We start from the raw sequence: 17,188 nt of genomic DNA on the forward strand, positions 1-17,188 counted from the left end.
CATCACATCTTTATAGACATGAAAAAGTGTCAATCCCATTTTAATTTTACTGGGTGGCTGATTCAGAGCCTGAATGATTTTAGTGGACAATTTCAGTCAAATGGTCTAGATCAGGGGTTTTCAGAGACTGTGGGCTTCCCTTCAGACAAAGCTTTAAAAATGCAGCCACTAAATTGTTTTATATGCTCAATTATGGAGGCCTATGTGTTCAAAATTATGTTGTTTGAGCCCACAGACACTCAAGAGCTGATCCAATATAGCCTAATATTTCGGTTTGACACAAGGCTCCAAGAAATACATAGAAAAGGTCTGTCCTCTGGCATTTTTAATTTATGAAAACTTTATAAAACTACTGCATATCTGAACTTCTCTTTAACCAAATTACACACATTTAGGCTATTCTATGTGATCTTACTTTGATAACTCAAGCCATATTTTTTCACTTAAATTCAGAGTCTCTTCTAAAACTATTTAAAGCCCCCTGAAGAGACCCCCCCTCCCACAATGAAAACCTCTGGTCTAGATAGATATGTGGAGACCTCTCCATCTTTACACTTTCTTTTCATTCTTTGGAACACAAATTAAGGAAACCTTGACAAAAGGCTGATTCATCTTCAGATAAATAAGGTAAAGTGATTTTTTTCCCCAACATTCAAAACAAGTCGACATAGACAGAAAAAGGATAGTTATTGAAACTTGTTATTATCATCTTGTTATTTCAGTCATTTACCAAGGTTTGTACCGCTTAACTGACTAATCTGTATTGGGTTCTTATCCTTGTGTACATTTGGTATGTCTTGATATATCAGTAGCGGGACTTGCGGCACATGTCGCAACGACACGCCTTTGCTGTCAGGATCTCAATCTCGTCGTGGTGGCGACCTCTAGGACAATCCAGACGAACTTTGACCTGAGGGAAGACAATCCAGACGACATGAGCAACTGGAAAAATTATGAAAACCAGAAGCTGTAATTAACCCCTCTTTTCATTGACCATTGCAGCCCCCTCCCTTCACCTTAGCATCCTTGCTGATGGTGCAGCACCGTGAAGTAGAGGTGATGTTGTGGGTGAAGTTGGAGGCCACCAGCACAGAGTATCTGGATGGGAAGGCGCTGGACTCGCAGTAGCCCACGCAGGCATAGACAAGGTGGGTTCCTTTGCATGTTCCACGACGGTCACTGCGGATGGTCACGTTGAAGGCTGGGGGAAGGAGAGAAGACAGAAGCATGAGTGGGTGTGAATAGGTACTAACAGGACCACATTTCCCATAAACCCTGGCAAAAACAATGTTGTAGGTTATGTGAAGATATGCACGTTATTTGATGCATTTTTGTGTGCATTACTTACGATGTAGGTGACACCCTGGGGTGAGGCCATCGTAGCTCCAACCAATAGGTGAGAAGAGAAGCATCAGTGACATCACTGATAGGACCAGCAGGCAGAAATGTGAGGTCATGCACGGCGACATCTGGATGGCAGCCTGAGGGGTCCAAACAGAACACAAACAGAGTATGTGAGATGTCACCGTAAGACCAGAGAAAAATATCTGCAAGAAGTTCAGTGAGTCAAATGTGAAATGTCTTCATATTCCATAAATAGTATAGTATATAAATGCTTTAATCCATCTGGACCTGTGGTTCCCAGTCTGAGCGTCAGATTGAAGATATAAAAAAAATGGGGAACTTTTTTATGACACAACCAAATGTTAATTTTTGGGCCTTTGGTGAAGTAGCCTAATATAACATTGGCCCTTTTTAGACTTTTAAAAGGGACAGCAGCAGCCCTAAGTAAGCTTTGCTCGGCTATGAAGTCCCATGAGTCAAAAACGGTTGCGAACCAGTCGTCTAGGCTACTTAGAAGATCTTATTTGATCTTCTTTTCTAATCTGAAGAAACAGAAGAAGCTGCCGCCTTCTCAATCACTTGACTTTTCACTCAACCTGAGGTGATCTTCCCCTGCTGAACTTTCCACCTTAAATCAAAGCGTTGCTCAGAGCCCCCTCCTTTATCCACCAAGGTGATTTCCCATCCTGCCCGTGTGTCACTCAGCTAGTAACAGCTAATGTGAATAAAAACAATACTGCCTTCATCTTGTCAATCTGTCTAATTTAACAGCTACCTGCTGACACACGTACGTATACAATTCTAGCTCACGCCGACTCGTACAAACGTACACGTAGCCGCACATGACAGCAGTCCCATAATTAGACAGTACACATGAATAAAAGTCTCTTTAAAATACAGAAAGGGGGAATGATCCTGTGTGCATCTGAGCATGCATGATCTTGAGTGAGTGTCTGCGGATGCATGTGCTCACGACCCCCCTCACACACACACACACACACCTCAACACGTGTGTAAACAATAAAGTCATGTTTTCCTGGGAATTTGCTGATCCTGACCCTTGCCCTCTAAAATGGCAGCTCTTTCCAGCTCCGCTTCCCTCCGTCCGGAGCAATGAGAATTGCCGTTTTGGTGATGGTGGAGCGACCCTAGGGACGCCATTAACGCTGCTGGTACGATCAAATGAATGGCTCAGGACTGTGTGTGTGTGTGTATGTGAGGCCATTAACCCCGTGTCAGCTGGTGGAGCACGGGGTGGAAATGCCCGGGCTTTTTCCTCTTATGTGGGGTTTCCACGCCTGAAGGTTTGGTTTGTCTTTGAGGAAAGTGGGTTGTAATATGCTGCACCCCGCTTTGGGATGTGACAGTGGGAGGGCTGGGGTTCAAGACCACCAGTGCAGCCTAAAGAACATATATACCCTATACACACAAACACCTATGATGCCTTTAAAAACAATAAATGTGTGTAGAAGGAAGACAAAGTATCCATCCTTTAAGCTGCTGCTCCTTTAAACCTTTAAATTAATTTTTTTCCTGGACACAACTATTAAAAGTATATAGAAATTTGACAAGTGAGAGGTGGAAACATATCAATGTAAATCCCCTAAATTATCCTCTGTTCTCAATTCTATGCATTACATTGTTTGAATAATTAAGTTCAGACCAGGTACAACTTAGAACTAACAGTAGATCATTTGATTTTATATAAAAACTATAAGATTTCTGTTCTATATCTTAGTGATGAAGCACCGGCATCATTACACACAAGTGCCTGAAACCTTTACTAATTCCACTTCACGCTGAACCAATAGGCTGTAATTTAATTCAACTTTTAGCATGAAAAAAATTGTAAGGCAAAAGGTGTACAGCCTTATTGACAGGGACATTAAGTACATTTCATATATAGCATAGATTTAAAGGAGACACATAGTCTCATGTACTGTGTCGTCGTGTAATGCTCCTGTATAATCCTTTTTTTTTTTTTAAGAATAATCTATATAGTCAAAGAATAAGAATTGTCATTAAGGAAAAAGTCAACTGAGTAGTGATGAGCTTCAGAATAAAAGCCTCTAAACATGGCAAAGCTTATGCATATTTGAAGAAAATGTCCTTAACGTGGGCAATTTACACATTTGCGAACATTAACACTTACATATTAATATAAACAAAAATAAAAATTCTGCAGAATCAGAGTGTAAAAAGCGTCAAGTAAGAGGGAGCTATAACCGTTAAAGGTGTATTTTCCCCACATTTACAACTTGATGTGACTCTAAAATCTATAAGAAAGCATCAGTGGCATTTCAAAGAACAATCACAGCATTTAAAGGTCTATTCCACCAACATGCAGACTGATGCATTAAATTTGATTCCAGGTATAAAAAGAGAGTTGAGTCTTACCTGAAGACGCAGAGCAGGGAGCGCAACTTCTCGAGTGCAGGGCAGGTGTGTCGACTGACAGGTGATTGCGAGTGTGTTTGTTCTGAGCTTCATGCAGGGATATAAGTAACACAGGTATGAGCGGAGGCACTTATAGCTGTGGACACACCCACAATTAGACAGCCGAGTGTGTGTGAGTGTGTGCGTCTCTCTCTTTTCCTTTCTTTCTACCTGTTCAAAAAAAAAAAAAAAAAAAAAAAAGTGAAATCTCGCTTTAAACTTCTTTCTTAAACGTCTTTCTCCTGGAGTGTGTTACCGTCTCTCTATCCCTCCGCCCTCCCCCTCCTCGCTCTCTGTTTTAAACCTTTAGGGGGACTGCTGCTGTGACACAGAGGAAAACTAGATAGGTTTTCCATCAACGCACCACCACAATAGTAAGAACACACGCGGCTTCACCACACATGCACACACACAGAAAGAAAAAGCACACTTATGCATGCGTGCAATCGAAATCACACACAAAAAAATAATACCCTAGGCCTCAGCTGCCAGTTGATACACACTATAAGTGAACTAATAAATACACTGAATGGGGGACCTCACACACACACTCAAAGTTTGCCTGGGTTTTCCATTTGTGGCTGCAGGAGGAAGGGCAGGGTTGGGTCAGAAGATATTGTGGGTTTGGGTCAACTCTTTGTGTGTGTGGCACATGATGGGTATATAGCGGGGAACGCCTGGCTCTGCTTCTCGTCTTCCTTGTCTTGAACAGAGGAAATCAGCTTAGCAACCACCCTGTCCAAACTCCAGTGGGTAAAGACATTCTTTTAATAGACTCTTAGAATATTTGTTGGACATTTGCAGCGGTATCTGGATACTCGAGTGACATGTCACAAAGGTCACAAGCTGCCAGATTAGACCGCAGATGACTGTGTATCGTTCTTTAAGTACATCCACAAGTAACTGGGTTTCAGGGTGAAGGAACAAATGTCTTAACTTGCTGGAACAGAAAGAATCGGAATCAGCTCCTCCGAGGTTACTTCATTGCTGTGAGGAATCGTTGCTCTTTGTGGGTCTGTGAAGTCCGCTGATATAAGGCCAGAAGAATAAACGACTTGTCTTTAAAAAACTATCTTTGTCTTTAACAGAACCTGCCAACCTGCCAGGAGAATTGACAAAACAGTAGGTGGAGATAAACCAGTGCATGTGATTGAAACTCACATTTTGTTTTAACTAATTAGACTTGGATTATATGGTTGGATCCCAAATGCGATAATCATCATTGTTTCATTGTATGTTTTCTCTATATTTCTCTTGTATTCTTCAGAAATACAAACTGCAGACGCTTGTTATGAGCTTTGATCAACTGAGATGAGGAAAGCTGAAACACTGAAACAGTCCCTGGAGGAAAAAACACTGTAATAAGTCATTTATCATGGAAACATTGGTTTGAAATGAGTTGATGTATTTATGCTTATTTCTCCACTGCAGAATTCCCGTCAAGTAATTTCTGTCTATAATTAAAAACCTTTTTAAAAAAACTTTTCTTAAAACAAAAAACTCTACCAGTACAATAAGAATCTGTTTCTGTTTTATTTCTAAAAATGGGTGAGAATATTTGGAGTATGGCAAGAAGAATAAACAACTTGACTAGCGTTAATTTGCTTTGTGACATGATTGATTTGATGTGAACTGATTATTTTTCACTCTTAAGACCAAAAATACAAGACAATATAATGACAACAAAAAAAACAACCATTTTCTTCCACTTACTAATGTTTGTAACCAAAGTGTGATACATCTCCTTCCTCTGTGCCATAACGCTCCATAATTTCTTTGTCCAAAACCTATTAAAAATCCATCAATGAGCCACACTGTTGCACTAGCTGACATGTTTGCACTGTCATTTATTTTGACTCAACTCCACATGGCCTGTCCTGTGATAAATAATCTCTAAAGCACTAAATGTCTATTAATCCACCGCTGAAAGTAGTCCCCCATCAAACACACTATTTACTGGTCTTTAAGTAACGTTTGCTCAGAACTTCAGTGACCAGCTGTTTTTTTTTAGGAATCAAACCATATATTTGGCACCTGCTTTTAAGGTTTTATCCTCAGTAGTACAAAAGTAATTGTTTTATTAAAATGAGCATTCTGATATCTGAAAGATGAATACAATGTCATTCATTCATCTTTCAGATATCAGAATGCTCATTTTAATAAAACAATCCGACTTTCTAGAACGAGCAGGTTTCAGGGTAGATGCGGCGGCTTCCAGCGCCGTGCACTCACACACGTTCTCACTCTCACACTCTCACACGTACACGCCTCCTAAGGAAAACACAATTATCATCTTATGGCCCCTCTACCCCAAACATTCCCAATCTAGTTATGTCAATGGAAAACGGAATGTGTGACATCATCACCTAAACCCCCCACCTACACACACACAAACACACAAAACTATTAGTGTGTTGACTGTAAGTTGTACGGACGTCCGTAGTGTGTGTGTGTGTTTCGTATGTTTCTTCTGATTCCATGCCAACCAGAGAGAGAGAGAGAGAGTATAAATCTGAATGGCCTACAGCACCTCATCAGGAGAGTTAGATGTGAATGAACTTTGGTAAACTGGAGACTTTCTTGTCATTGAGATGCACACACACACACACACACATACATTTCTCCAGTGTGACTCAGCGGGGTGACTGATGTTTGTATCGTTCAGTGGGCCCGTCGCTCTCGGCTGCCGTGGAAACCGTGGCGTCTTGAATAACTATAATATCATTAATGTGTCCGATTCCACTTCTGCCCTGTTATTTTAATCTCCGTGCGTACGTGTGTGTGTGTGTGTGTGTGAATGAAACTATATGATGTATGTGTGTGTCTATTATTTTAAGTACTATATGTGTGCGTATCATTATGTCTGACAGGATATTGTGTGTGTAAGTAGATGTGAGTGTAAGATAAATTATGTGTGTGTTATTTTGGGCTCTATGACAATGTAAGGAGAGGATTAGGCAAAGTTTTCCTGTTTCTAAGATGATGTTTCAGTCCAGTTGACCCATTTACCCCCATATATAAACACAAGGGATGAATACGTGCACACACACACGTCCCTTTCAAGCAAATCAATATGTATTTTTTTTTATTGCATATTTACAACAGGTGACAAACACTCACACACACACACACACACATGCATAGATAATACACACAGAAGGAGAGAACATTGAGTTAATTTAGATTGACAGGAGGAAAGTGGAGTTTCCACAAGGTGATACTCACTCGGAGCTCGAGGTGTGCACTTCTTATGAGGACACACACGCACACACACATATGCGAACACACACACATACACGGGCGAGTGGAAATATTAAGAGAGAGCCAGCATTGTCAGAATAAAGCCTTGGAATGTGTTCCTGTCTTCCCACCGAGGAAAGCTGTAACCATTTGGATTAAACTGGTTCCTGCTTATTCATGTTTTACACACCAGACTCCAAAACTGAATGAACAGAATGATTATGCATCTATTCTAAAAATGTGGGATGAAAAAAAATAAAAATAAAGCAATCTACTATTGTTTAAGATCAGTGTCCAATAATAATAATAATAAAAGATTGCATGTGATGCCATTAAAACAACATGATGCAAGCTGATGGTAAGGTCTCCACTCATTATGGAACAATGAAAAACAACCACGAATGGAAGAGCAAACAAAGAACAATATTTATTTGCTTATTGTACAACAAAGGTCTGATACAAAACAGACCCTCCAACACTAAAGTTTAAAATAAATAAATGGAGCCAGTCAAACCGCCGCGGCTCTCAGGAGTCTCTGAAGAACAAGGAGAAGGGGAAGATGTGGCTGCAAAGAGAGAGAGAGTTCTTGTTAACAAACCTCACATTTGATTAACTCAACTGTGCACTCAGCCCATGAGGCTGCTATTGTGCATCAGCGATGCTGTAAAACGATACTAAAGAGAGACTTTTCTAAGTCTTCTTTATGCCTAAGGACATCTGGCGTCTCAGCTTGTCTCAACAGACATTTGACAGGAATATTGTAATTTCTGTTTTCATAACAGCTGGATTTCCCCTCCGATTCATTTTAATCTCTGACAACTTTATTCTGTCAGATTTACAGCACCAATTAGCTTGTGTTTCTCCTGTGGGTGAAAAAGTCAATCAAATCTACAAAAAAGGACACCAGCATCATGGGCATGAATCGTGCTGTGTGTAGATTTACTGATCTGTTAGTTCCGTTTTCAGCTTTTGATTTTAGCATTGTGGTTTCTCTGAACCTGACCTCGGATTGGTGGTGCACCCCCCTCACTGCCCACTGTGCTGTCATACCAACCTGGCAACTCGGGTTAAAAACCCTGGCTTCACAGGAGCCTTTTCTCTGTTCTCATCACCCTCCTCCTCGTCCATGTCTTGGATTATCCCAGGATGGACATCACCTGGAGTCCCAATTTCTTTCACTGTGTTAACTGTTTCCTGCTGGGTTTCTTCAAAACCCTCTGTGTCTTTCTGTGGGAGAAGATAGTAGAAACAGAAAAGAATATTAAGTCTTTTTGTACAGTAATACAAATTTCATCAAACTTACCATTTGCTAACCCAACCGAAGCACCATAACGTAAGCCACTAACTTTAGCTTGCCTGGCTAACTAACTTACAATCTATAATAGTAACCTAGCCTTACTTCAGAGGCAAAGAGTCAGCATGTGGTTATATAACTACATTATTATGTGAGGTTCAAATAAATATTAGAAATAGCTAGGTTTAGTTACGTAACAACCAGTGTAGCGCTTGTCCCATGTGCTATCAGAGGTTGTGTAATGTTAGCAACTTTGCTCAAATTGTTTTTTAGAAAATACTTGGGATAAATCATAAATTTTGTCAGAAATAATTACATTTGTTCTTATACACTTCTCAACAACACAAGAGAAATGCTGCTCCTGTATGTTCATCAGTTATTGCGGATGCTGACTTTTCCTTTTCTGGGGTCTAAGCTTTAGCGTTAGTGCATTATTATGCAGCACTGTTAGCATGATAATATGTATGTAACCATCAAATGAACATTTAAGACTCGTTTGCAAAGTTTCTCATGTTGAACCGCCATGCAACAAACTCAGAGAGCTGAAGTTGATTTGTTGTCTTTCCACCTGAGGTCAAGCTCAAACTGTTAGCATGATTTTGGAGTGGCATTGTTATTGTAATGTGCTCTGTGTTTTGCTAGAATCAAGTCTTTTTTTTTTTTTTAAGATTATTTTTTTGGCTTTTTAATGATAGTACAGCTGAAGATAGACAGGAAGCAGGGGGAGAGAGAGGGGGAACGACACGCAGTAAATGGCCGTCCGATGTGGGATTTGAAACAGCTGCAGCGAGGACTACAGCCTCTACACACGGGGTGGCCGCTTAACTCACCACGCTACCGATCTTAACAGGCGTAGCAATGGTAAACATGAGTGGTGGGGTTTAGCTAACGGTCAGTAGGATTCTTCCATTTACAAATTCAAATGGAGTTTGTGTATAAAAATGTACATTTAAAAGCCCAATATTCTTTTGACATCTCTTGAGTGTGTTTTCATTCAGAACATTTGCTTAATGATCATCTCCATTGTTCAAACTTGATCTTTTTTTAAAGCTTGTGGGCAGAACATACACATAATTAGTCACATAATAATTTTTTCCATTAAAAAAACAAACAAAAGTAAAGTCAGAGTGGACATATATTTAAAAAAAACACACAGGATGAGATGAGATGAAGAGCCACAGAGGAAAACAGAATGGTGCAGAGGGTAATTTTAGGACTTTGTTGCTAATCAAACTGAAGCACATCCCCAGAAACACACACTCTGCAATGCTATCATTAACCTTAATCACACTTGTTATCCTACCCGTCTGCACTAATGTTATCCTGGGGCTACAATAAAGACAGTAAAGCTACAAGTGTGTGTGTTAACGTGGTAGGGAGGAAACGAAAAGGTGTTATGAGATTGAATTTGGAAGATTCTGAGCAGTGCTGGGCTGAAATGACCTCTGCATTCCACGTTTAAGAGAGACAAATCATTTGAGCAGTTAAATGTGATGAGACTGAACCTCGTCAACATGGCCCGGATCTTCCTCTGCTTCTTCCCTTGCACGATTGTACGTGTTCACCCTGTTGATAGTCAGACACAACCAAGTTTATTATTACATTAACAGAACAATTATTGCTTTAAAAGTTTTGACAGGGCTGCTCGGTTGGAAATAAAAAGAGTAATGTGAGATAAAGAAACACAGGACGATAATTTTACATAATTTGTGTGTCAGAATAATAAAATAAAATATTATACAGAAAGGTCAGTTGAAGAGAACAGTGCCATACAATGAAAATCAAAGCTTGCTTGTCAATGTGGAAGGTTTTTATTTAAAGGTCCATAAAGGAGATTTATTGGCAGAACTGGAATATAATATTCATAACTATGTTTTCATGTATGTATAATCACCTAAAAATATTAAACCATTGAATCCTACACACTGGACCTTTAAATTGGTTTATGTCATGCCTCATAGTGCATTGCATCCACAGGGCTTTAGTTATATGTTGGTGAATTAAAAGGTGCAACGTGATCTTGTGATTGTTTCAACACAACAAATGAACTGTTGACTTGCTGATGAGTTGTTGAAAAGACTTCAAATTAGAAAAACGGCTCAGTTTTTAACAGTAAAGACTGCAAAGACAGCAGAAAACACAGCGGCTTACATGACTTGAGTTTCCAAAAAACAATTCAACAGAGCGCCCAAAATGTTTCGAGGCCAAAGCCCTTCAACTATAATGCTTTTTAAAACTGACCAAACCACATCTCCCATGTCTGAGCTACAGCTGCAGAGGGGCCATGAAAATTCAGCAGCAGGCTAAAGCCCTCAGAGCTTCAGCTCAGCACATCTAAAATTCATAGAGATTCGGACCATCAGGCTGAAGGCCCGTGAGAAGGACAGCTGAATGAAATTGAATCAAATACTCCACAGAAAAAGGCCCTGAGCATCAAGGTCGCAGATAAAAATGAGGCAAGGAGATGCTGCTTCAGATTCTGGATAATGAAAACAGTGCAGAAGAGGCCTGACACAGTGTGGAAAAAGTTCGTGCAAACTCTACAGAGGGAGAAAGAAGAAGGCAGAGGAGATGTTTCTGGCTCAGCTAGAGGGAGAACGTGCAGACAAGCACAAGGTCACGGCCTTCCTCCTGACCCAGACTACTGTGCACCAGCTGTCTACCCGGGGCTCCACACGAGAGCCGACAGGCCCTCAAGGAGAAGGAGAAAGAGTGGACTGAGAGCGGCAGGCCATCACCTGCTAAGCAAAAGCAAATGACCTGAGCTGTTTTCTCTATAACCCCGCAAGTAAACAACAACTTTTTAAACCCCCTAACAGTTTTACATCAATACAGTGGATCAGAAATATTCAAATAAATGAATGTACTGATCATTTTGTAGAGAATATAAATTCTAAACAGCAGAACAGGAAAAAAACGAACAAAAAAAAACGCTGTGAACGAATATAAAAGCTGTCACTTTCTGTCCGTTCTACGTCCACACTTGTTCTTTGAAACCCGTTCTTTTCTCTTCCCATTTTTTCCAGCATGTTTAACACAAAAACAAACCATCTGTCTCTCCAGGGCATCACGTAGACACACACACACACAGACGAATGCCATCAGTGATGAAGCAGTACGCAGGAAGCCTCTGAGAACAGAAAGGACTCATCCTGCTGACAGTGTGTGTGAACTTGTACCTGTGTGTGTAGCACCTTTGTAAGGACATGTGATGGTCAATGTAGTGAATATAATTCAATGAGAAATTGCTCAGTGAAACTTGATTTCCTGTGAAGTGCTAATGATGCTCGGGGCTCTGCTGTTTGCAGGATGTTTACACAGTTTGTGCATCTGAGTGTGTGTTCCTCGAGCTCATAAAGGGAGGTAATTCTGTTTATATAACTTTAAATACATAAACTAGGTGGAGTGACCTTGTGTGAGTGTGTGTGTGCATTTTAAATAATAATTTTCGCCCCACTGATCTGACTGACAGCGTGATTGAGGTGGCGCCCATTCGCCTCTTGTCTGTTTCATAACTGCAGGAATCAATGGAGCGTGTGTGTGTGTCTTTGTGATTTTATGAATAAGAACACTTATTTTTATCTCTGTGCTCTGTGTATGCAGGTGTGTGTGCGTGTGTGTGTGTGTGTGTGCATGCTAGAGATGCTCCCATTATCCACAGAAATACACACTGTTCACACCGAAGAGGAAACAAAGAGAAGAAGCAGCGACAGCTTTGCAAATCAATTCACACTCCGCACACTTTAGTCAATAAACATTACAGAACACTGTAATCCTCCATGAAGCCGGTAATGCCTGTTGTATTTCTACTGTCACAAAATCGCTCTTTGTGCTCTGTTTTGTTGAACATAATGGTTCGAGAGTAGAAAGTAAGAGTGCAGATAAAAAGCCTCAATCATAGTGTATATATAACATCATGCTGCTAAATTGATATATATTGTTATATGGGACAACAGAGAAATTTATGGACACGATAACCAGATAGGAATGAATGTTTCTGATTGAAAACGACACAAATATCCACTTTTTTCATAATATAACAAGAATGAAAATGCTCACCCCAAACTCTGTGCTCTTTGATTTTATTGAAGTCTTTCATTTACACCTGCACTTGTTTGTATATATATATATATATATATGTATATATATATATTGAGTCACATAGCTACCATTTGATTATATATAGCACTTATAAATGTGATCCTTTAGACCACTATTATATGAAATAATATAATAAATATAAATAAATATATTCCACATTTTAAATAAAGAATGGAGCAACAGACAGAGGATGTGGGCACTTTGAACTGGGAGGGATTCTTGGAGAACAGGAGTGACCTTGTTAAAGAATGATACTCCCGCTACTTCACTTGAGTAGTGGCCACTGAGTTTTTACTTTTTTAATCACGATCCTCCACAGTTCCTTTATTGCTTTTGTTTTATTCTATCTTTTACCTTCCTTCTCTACCTCTTTTTTTAACCGATCTCGGTGAAATTGAGTCCTTTAAAGTATCTTTTATACATTTTTCCCATGTGCCCGTGCCCTTCGCAAAGCTTATTATAAGCATTGCGTCCGCTTATACCTAACCCTGTACTTCGCTAACCCTAACCCTAACCCTTATACATGCACACAGACAACTACCATGTATTGTTATACTGTCTAATGGTATGTGTCACCTAACCCTAGTAGAGAGAGTGGCTTAACCTATGACCTAACTTATGGCAACAACTACCATACATATTAAGCTTTTGTAAACATACACACTCGTCAAAACATAGCTACAAACTTGTTACTGAATAATTGTGGCAGTTCTGTTGTACTCTACAGTCAGAGCCCTACAAGGTGGTGGAAATAAATATAAATTTAGTCTAAACACACACATTTATTAGCAAAGATTTCCCACACATTCATGTTTTCTTGTGCAAATGTAGCTCCACAGCGGTGAAGAGAGCACTCACCTGCTTACATATAACTTGGCCTCAGCCTTGATTAAATCCTTTAGTATGGCCTCCTCTAGTGGTGAATTGCTTCTACGGCGCTTTGACTGCGGCTTAGAAACAGATTCAAAGTGCTGTTGTGCAGTCTCTTTCTCCTAGAACACAGAGACGTGTACCGCGTTCGGGGGGCGGGTGGAGGTCATTTACACACAGCTGTAGGTGTACAGTTTGAAACAAACCAACACAACAGCCCTGCAACAAACCTCTGTGAAGTAACTGACACTGTCAGAGAGGTGTTTTTCTCACCTCTGTAATAATGTCTGGCACCTTATTCTGCATATGTAACTGCACAATATACATTTCTGTACATATATAGCACAAACATGGCAAAATGTTGCATAGACCACACAGTATCACGCAACAACTCACTGTGCTCAACTTCCCCTTTGCTTGCTTTCCTGAAACAAGATAAATACATGAGAGAGATCAACATGCCTGAATGATAATGTGTGTGTGACCACTAAACACACTGAAAAGCCCCTAATTTTTTTGCCTGCCACCTTAATGACTACACCATGTGTCATGCCTGTTACCGTTGAACCCTATCTGCATGCCTGTATACCGATAATGCGTAATGCTTGTGTGCGCTCGTGTGTGTTCGTCCTCACCAGTCTGCCTGCATTTCTCCAGGTAGATGATGATATCAAACTGGTAGACTGTGAAATTCCTGTCACAATGTTTGCACATCATTACCTCAGAGGTTTCCATCTTGGGCTTCTTGACTGGTAAGTATGGTTAACAGAATACAGTGGATTGATAGTCAATAAGTAGATCATCAGCTGCTGTATTCTTTGATTTGTGTTTTGCAGTGTAGCTGCTACAGTACCGTCCACTAAAAGATTAGAATGCACTATAGGTTGAGACCCTCATTACTTTAGGTGTCTGTCTTATCCCCTGTCGCTCTTAATAGTTTGCCACATAAAACACAGAGATATGCTTGGGTGGAATGGGTGGAAAGCTGACAGAGAAACAAACATGCTGATGAATAAACTGATGAAGTCATTGTGAAGGATACAAGGGAAGACATTGAAGTGGGTGCTAAAGAACGGCTGGAGCGTGTCCAGGTTGCCGAGAACAGTTCTGATAATTTCCTGAAAGCAGACAAGAAAAGTTAAAGAATCATTGTGCTGATTTCTGATGAAGATTGTAAATGGCAGAGGGTCAACACAACAAATGTGAGTAGTATCTACAATTACCTCCAGTTCCTGATCGATGCAGTTTCCTCCCATAACCTCCTCGCCACTGATAAAATATATTAAACACATTGTTAACAACACATTTATATCTTAAAATATATTAAACACATTGTTAACAACACATTTATATCTTAAAAGATGACGTTGTAGTCCGTGTAAAGGCAATTTCTTTCAAAAAAACATTGATCATGTTGGAAAATAGTTGCTGAAAACATGTGAAAAGACTTTGAACGATATATTACTGAAATGTGGAGTTTTCACCAGTTTTCAGTCCAGGATTTTGTGGGCGGTCCTAAAGGGTGGCTTGATGACACACTGAGGCCACCTTGAGCATACCCCTGCACCCCGAGCAGAGCAATAAAGATTAATGCATCTCGCTCAGTGTTTCAAAGTTAGTCACGTCATTTTCTGAACTCATCTGACACGTTTCAGTCGCTTCAAAATGGCTGCTTGACTGCTCCCACGAGTAGGCGTGGCTTCAGCACATTCAGCGAACACGCCCCCACAGTCCTGGAGCTAAGAATTCATTTTTACCTGATTTTGACACCTAATTTCATAAACGTGGATATTTTTAATGATTCGAATTTGGCTTTCTTCTTTGGTCTGACAAATTCAGAACACATATTTATTCTTATTTTACACAGACTTTGAACAATATCCGCAGTTCAAGTTTTGGCGATTTCTTTTAATTCTGTAAAGCTGATTACAATATAATGCACTTGAATGCCTTTGGCTGATGCAACACATGCAATAAAAAGGCATCGACTGCTGAGCACAAATGTCTAAAGGTAAGAAGATGTAATCAATATATTGCTGCTGAGCCTTGAGTGGAAAAAACATTACTTTAAATAAGAAGAGTCTTCTTTAGTCACAAAGAAAAACGGCTTTAGGGCGTTCCAGCATCAGTTAGGACTCTTATTCTGGGACGTTATCCCTGAATAAAGGCAGATGGGTCCTGTGGGGCCTTAGATCCTCTTGTTTTTGCAGATGAAACAAAATGTCAAGACGAGCTTAGGTAACACACATCAGAACACGTAACGGGAGCCAGTTACAGGCAGTAGCGTTAAAAGAGTTAAAATGGAGAAAAAAGATCAATATTTTCTCTCTTGCCTAAAGCTGAGCCATCTCCCCAGCTGACAACATTTTGCAAAGCTTTGAAGAATTGAATCCCAAGAAGAAAAAGGGAAGGGAGGCGTGGATGTAACATCGATTAATAAGGTTTTACTCTTGCGGGTATATCACATTTGGCTCTGGGTGCTTCCGCTGTTTAATCCAGAGACTATAATCTCTGTTTTAAATTTGGTCTTGGTATTTTCCATTTTTTCTGGTCTTGTAGGGTTTTCACTTGGAAACGTCTCAGGCATGGCCACAGGTAAAAAGCACATTCATTTTTGATTTTATTGTTCACAATTTGAATAGAGATCACCAAGATACACAACTAGTACAGAGGCCCTAAAGTCCCGATTATTATTTTTTTTAATCTTGTGCGCAAAAGTTCAAATCTAACTAAAATAAAGATGTTGAAATTCACACTTCTTGTTTTGTTTAATTTTTATTATACATTACATTGGATTAAAATAATGCAATTTTATGTCTTTCGTGTTGGGTTCCTGTTGTAACCTGGCTTTGTTCAAGACTAAAATAAATAATAACTCTGCAATAATTGCTTGTAAAAGTTTGAATTGAAAGAGTTCAAGAATGTGGGGGAAAAAAAGTTCAGATTGAGGGCTAAAGATTTTGTTTTTGATATTACAGCTGTCATTTAAAGAGTAGTGTCCTTCATATTTATAGCTTCCATTAACAAAACCGACTGTCAATAAATGCTAGGCAAGTTTTCCAGTCAAAACATTTTTAAACCTCCATCAATTGTGATATAACAATATAAAACTTGATTAGCTGAGTATGTGAATTTATAGTTATTTATCTTCTGTGCACATGATAAAAAATCAGGACCTTTTCATGACCTCCGTAAACTAGAGCGGCTTTAATTAAAGCAAATTTAATTTACAACCTGCTAATTCCACTAAACCCTATCTTAGTCTTTGGTTTTGTCCTATCACAGTCTTTATCTTGGCTGCCCTGTGCTGTCCTGGGACGTTTCTTGTTATATGCATACTATACAGACTGCATAGGGCCCCCAAACAGCTAGAAACGGCCCTGGTGGTCCTGTCTCACTAAAAGAGAACACACTGGAGGAAGCAAGAAGAGATACTAAAGTAAAAATATGCGGCTGTGACGATGTAAAGAACAGTGTTTGTGTGTTTTGCCTGTAGCTGCTGCCTCCTCTGATCTTGACTGTGTAGATACAGTCCCCAGCTTTGATGACTCGAGTTTCTGGGAGAGGGAAGGAGAAGGCCTGCAGTGGCATGGCTGACCTAAAGTGGTTAGATAAACAGATTTTATTAATTATTAACGTGTGTACTGTTAGTTTCTCTGTTTTATGTTATGCTATGTTGTAATGTAAACTCTTTCTCAATCACTTAAAATTACCGTAATGTGTGTAGAAAATGGCGACCCTGAATTTGGTAACTGGTCCCACGAGCGAACTTCATCCCTCCAAGTAGAACGCTAACGGTTAAAACCGCGAACGTCAATCAAACCTTTGACTCGTCTCGCGATTCGCTGGACAGGGTGAGTTCCCGCCTTCCGGTCGCTTGTCCTTCTCTGATTCGCCAGATCT

The 17,188-nt window shown here is 39.9% G+C and overlaps 2 protein-coding genes across 2 annotated transcripts; both read right to left on the reverse strand.

The window, feature by feature from the left end:
* Nucleotides 1-657: 657 nt before the first annotated feature.
* Nucleotides 658-3,975, reverse strand: gpha2 (glycoprotein hormone subunit alpha 2). The gene is made up of 4 exons (XM_027278281.1): nucleotides 3,742-3,975; nucleotides 1,349-1,481; nucleotides 1,017-1,201; nucleotides 658-910 (listed from the first exon to the last, which is right to left on the reverse strand). The coding sequence occupies exons 1-4, from the start codon at nucleotides 3,832-3,834 to the stop codon at nucleotides 806-808; spliced, it is 516 nt and encodes a 171-aa protein (XP_027134082.1). The 5' UTR covers nucleotides 3,835-3,975; the 3' UTR covers nucleotides 658-805.
* Nucleotides 3,976-7,424: 3,449 nt separating this feature from the next.
* Nucleotides 7,425-17,168, reverse strand: majin (membrane anchored junction protein). The gene is made up of 10 exons (XM_027277371.1): nucleotides 16,999-17,168; nucleotides 16,776-16,883; nucleotides 14,509-14,554; nucleotides 14,328-14,403; nucleotides 13,921-14,034; nucleotides 13,682-13,710; nucleotides 13,274-13,407; nucleotides 9,820-9,880; nucleotides 8,075-8,247; nucleotides 7,425-7,585 (listed from the first exon to the last, which is right to left on the reverse strand). The coding sequence occupies exons 1-10, from the start codon at nucleotides 17,058-17,060 to the stop codon at nucleotides 7,546-7,548; spliced, it is 843 nt and encodes a 280-aa protein (XP_027133172.1). The 5' UTR covers nucleotides 17,061-17,168; the 3' UTR covers nucleotides 7,425-7,545.
* Between the last annotated feature and the right edge of the window lie 20 nt (nucleotides 17,169-17,188).

Source organism: Larimichthys crocea, chromosome III, assembly GCF_000972845.2.
Source record: "Larimichthys crocea isolate SSNF chromosome III, L_crocea_2.0, whole genome shotgun sequence".
In the NCBI taxonomy this organism is placed as follows: Eukaryota; Metazoa; Chordata; class Actinopteri; family Sciaenidae; genus Larimichthys; species Larimichthys crocea.

Bases quoted from the DNA above. Each gene is read 5' to 3' on its own strand.
- gpha2 (XM_027278281.1), bottom strand. From the start codon at position 3,834: ATGAAGCTCAGAACAAACACACTCGCAATCACCTGTCAGTCGACACAC. The intron at 1,482-3,741 runs GTAAGACTCAAC...TGGACCCCTCAG, and splicing joins TCCCTGCTCTGCGTCTTCAG to GCTGCCATCCAGATGTCGCC. The intron at 911-1,016 runs GTGAAGGGAGGG...GTCTTCCCTCAG, and splicing joins CCATCAGCAAGGATGCTAAG to GTCAAAGTTCGTCTGGATTG.
- majin (XM_027277371.1), bottom strand. From the start codon at position 17,060: ATGAAGTTCGCTCGTGGGACCAGTTACCAAATTCAGGGTCGCCATTTT. The intron at 16,884-16,998 runs GTAATTTTAAGT...TAACCACTTTAG, and splicing joins CATTTTCTACACACATTACG to GTCAGCCATGCCACTGCAGG. The intron at 9,881-13,273 runs GTGAGTGCTCTC...GACTATCAACAG, and splicing joins GCCAAGTTATATGTAAGCAG to GGTGAACACGTACAATCGTG.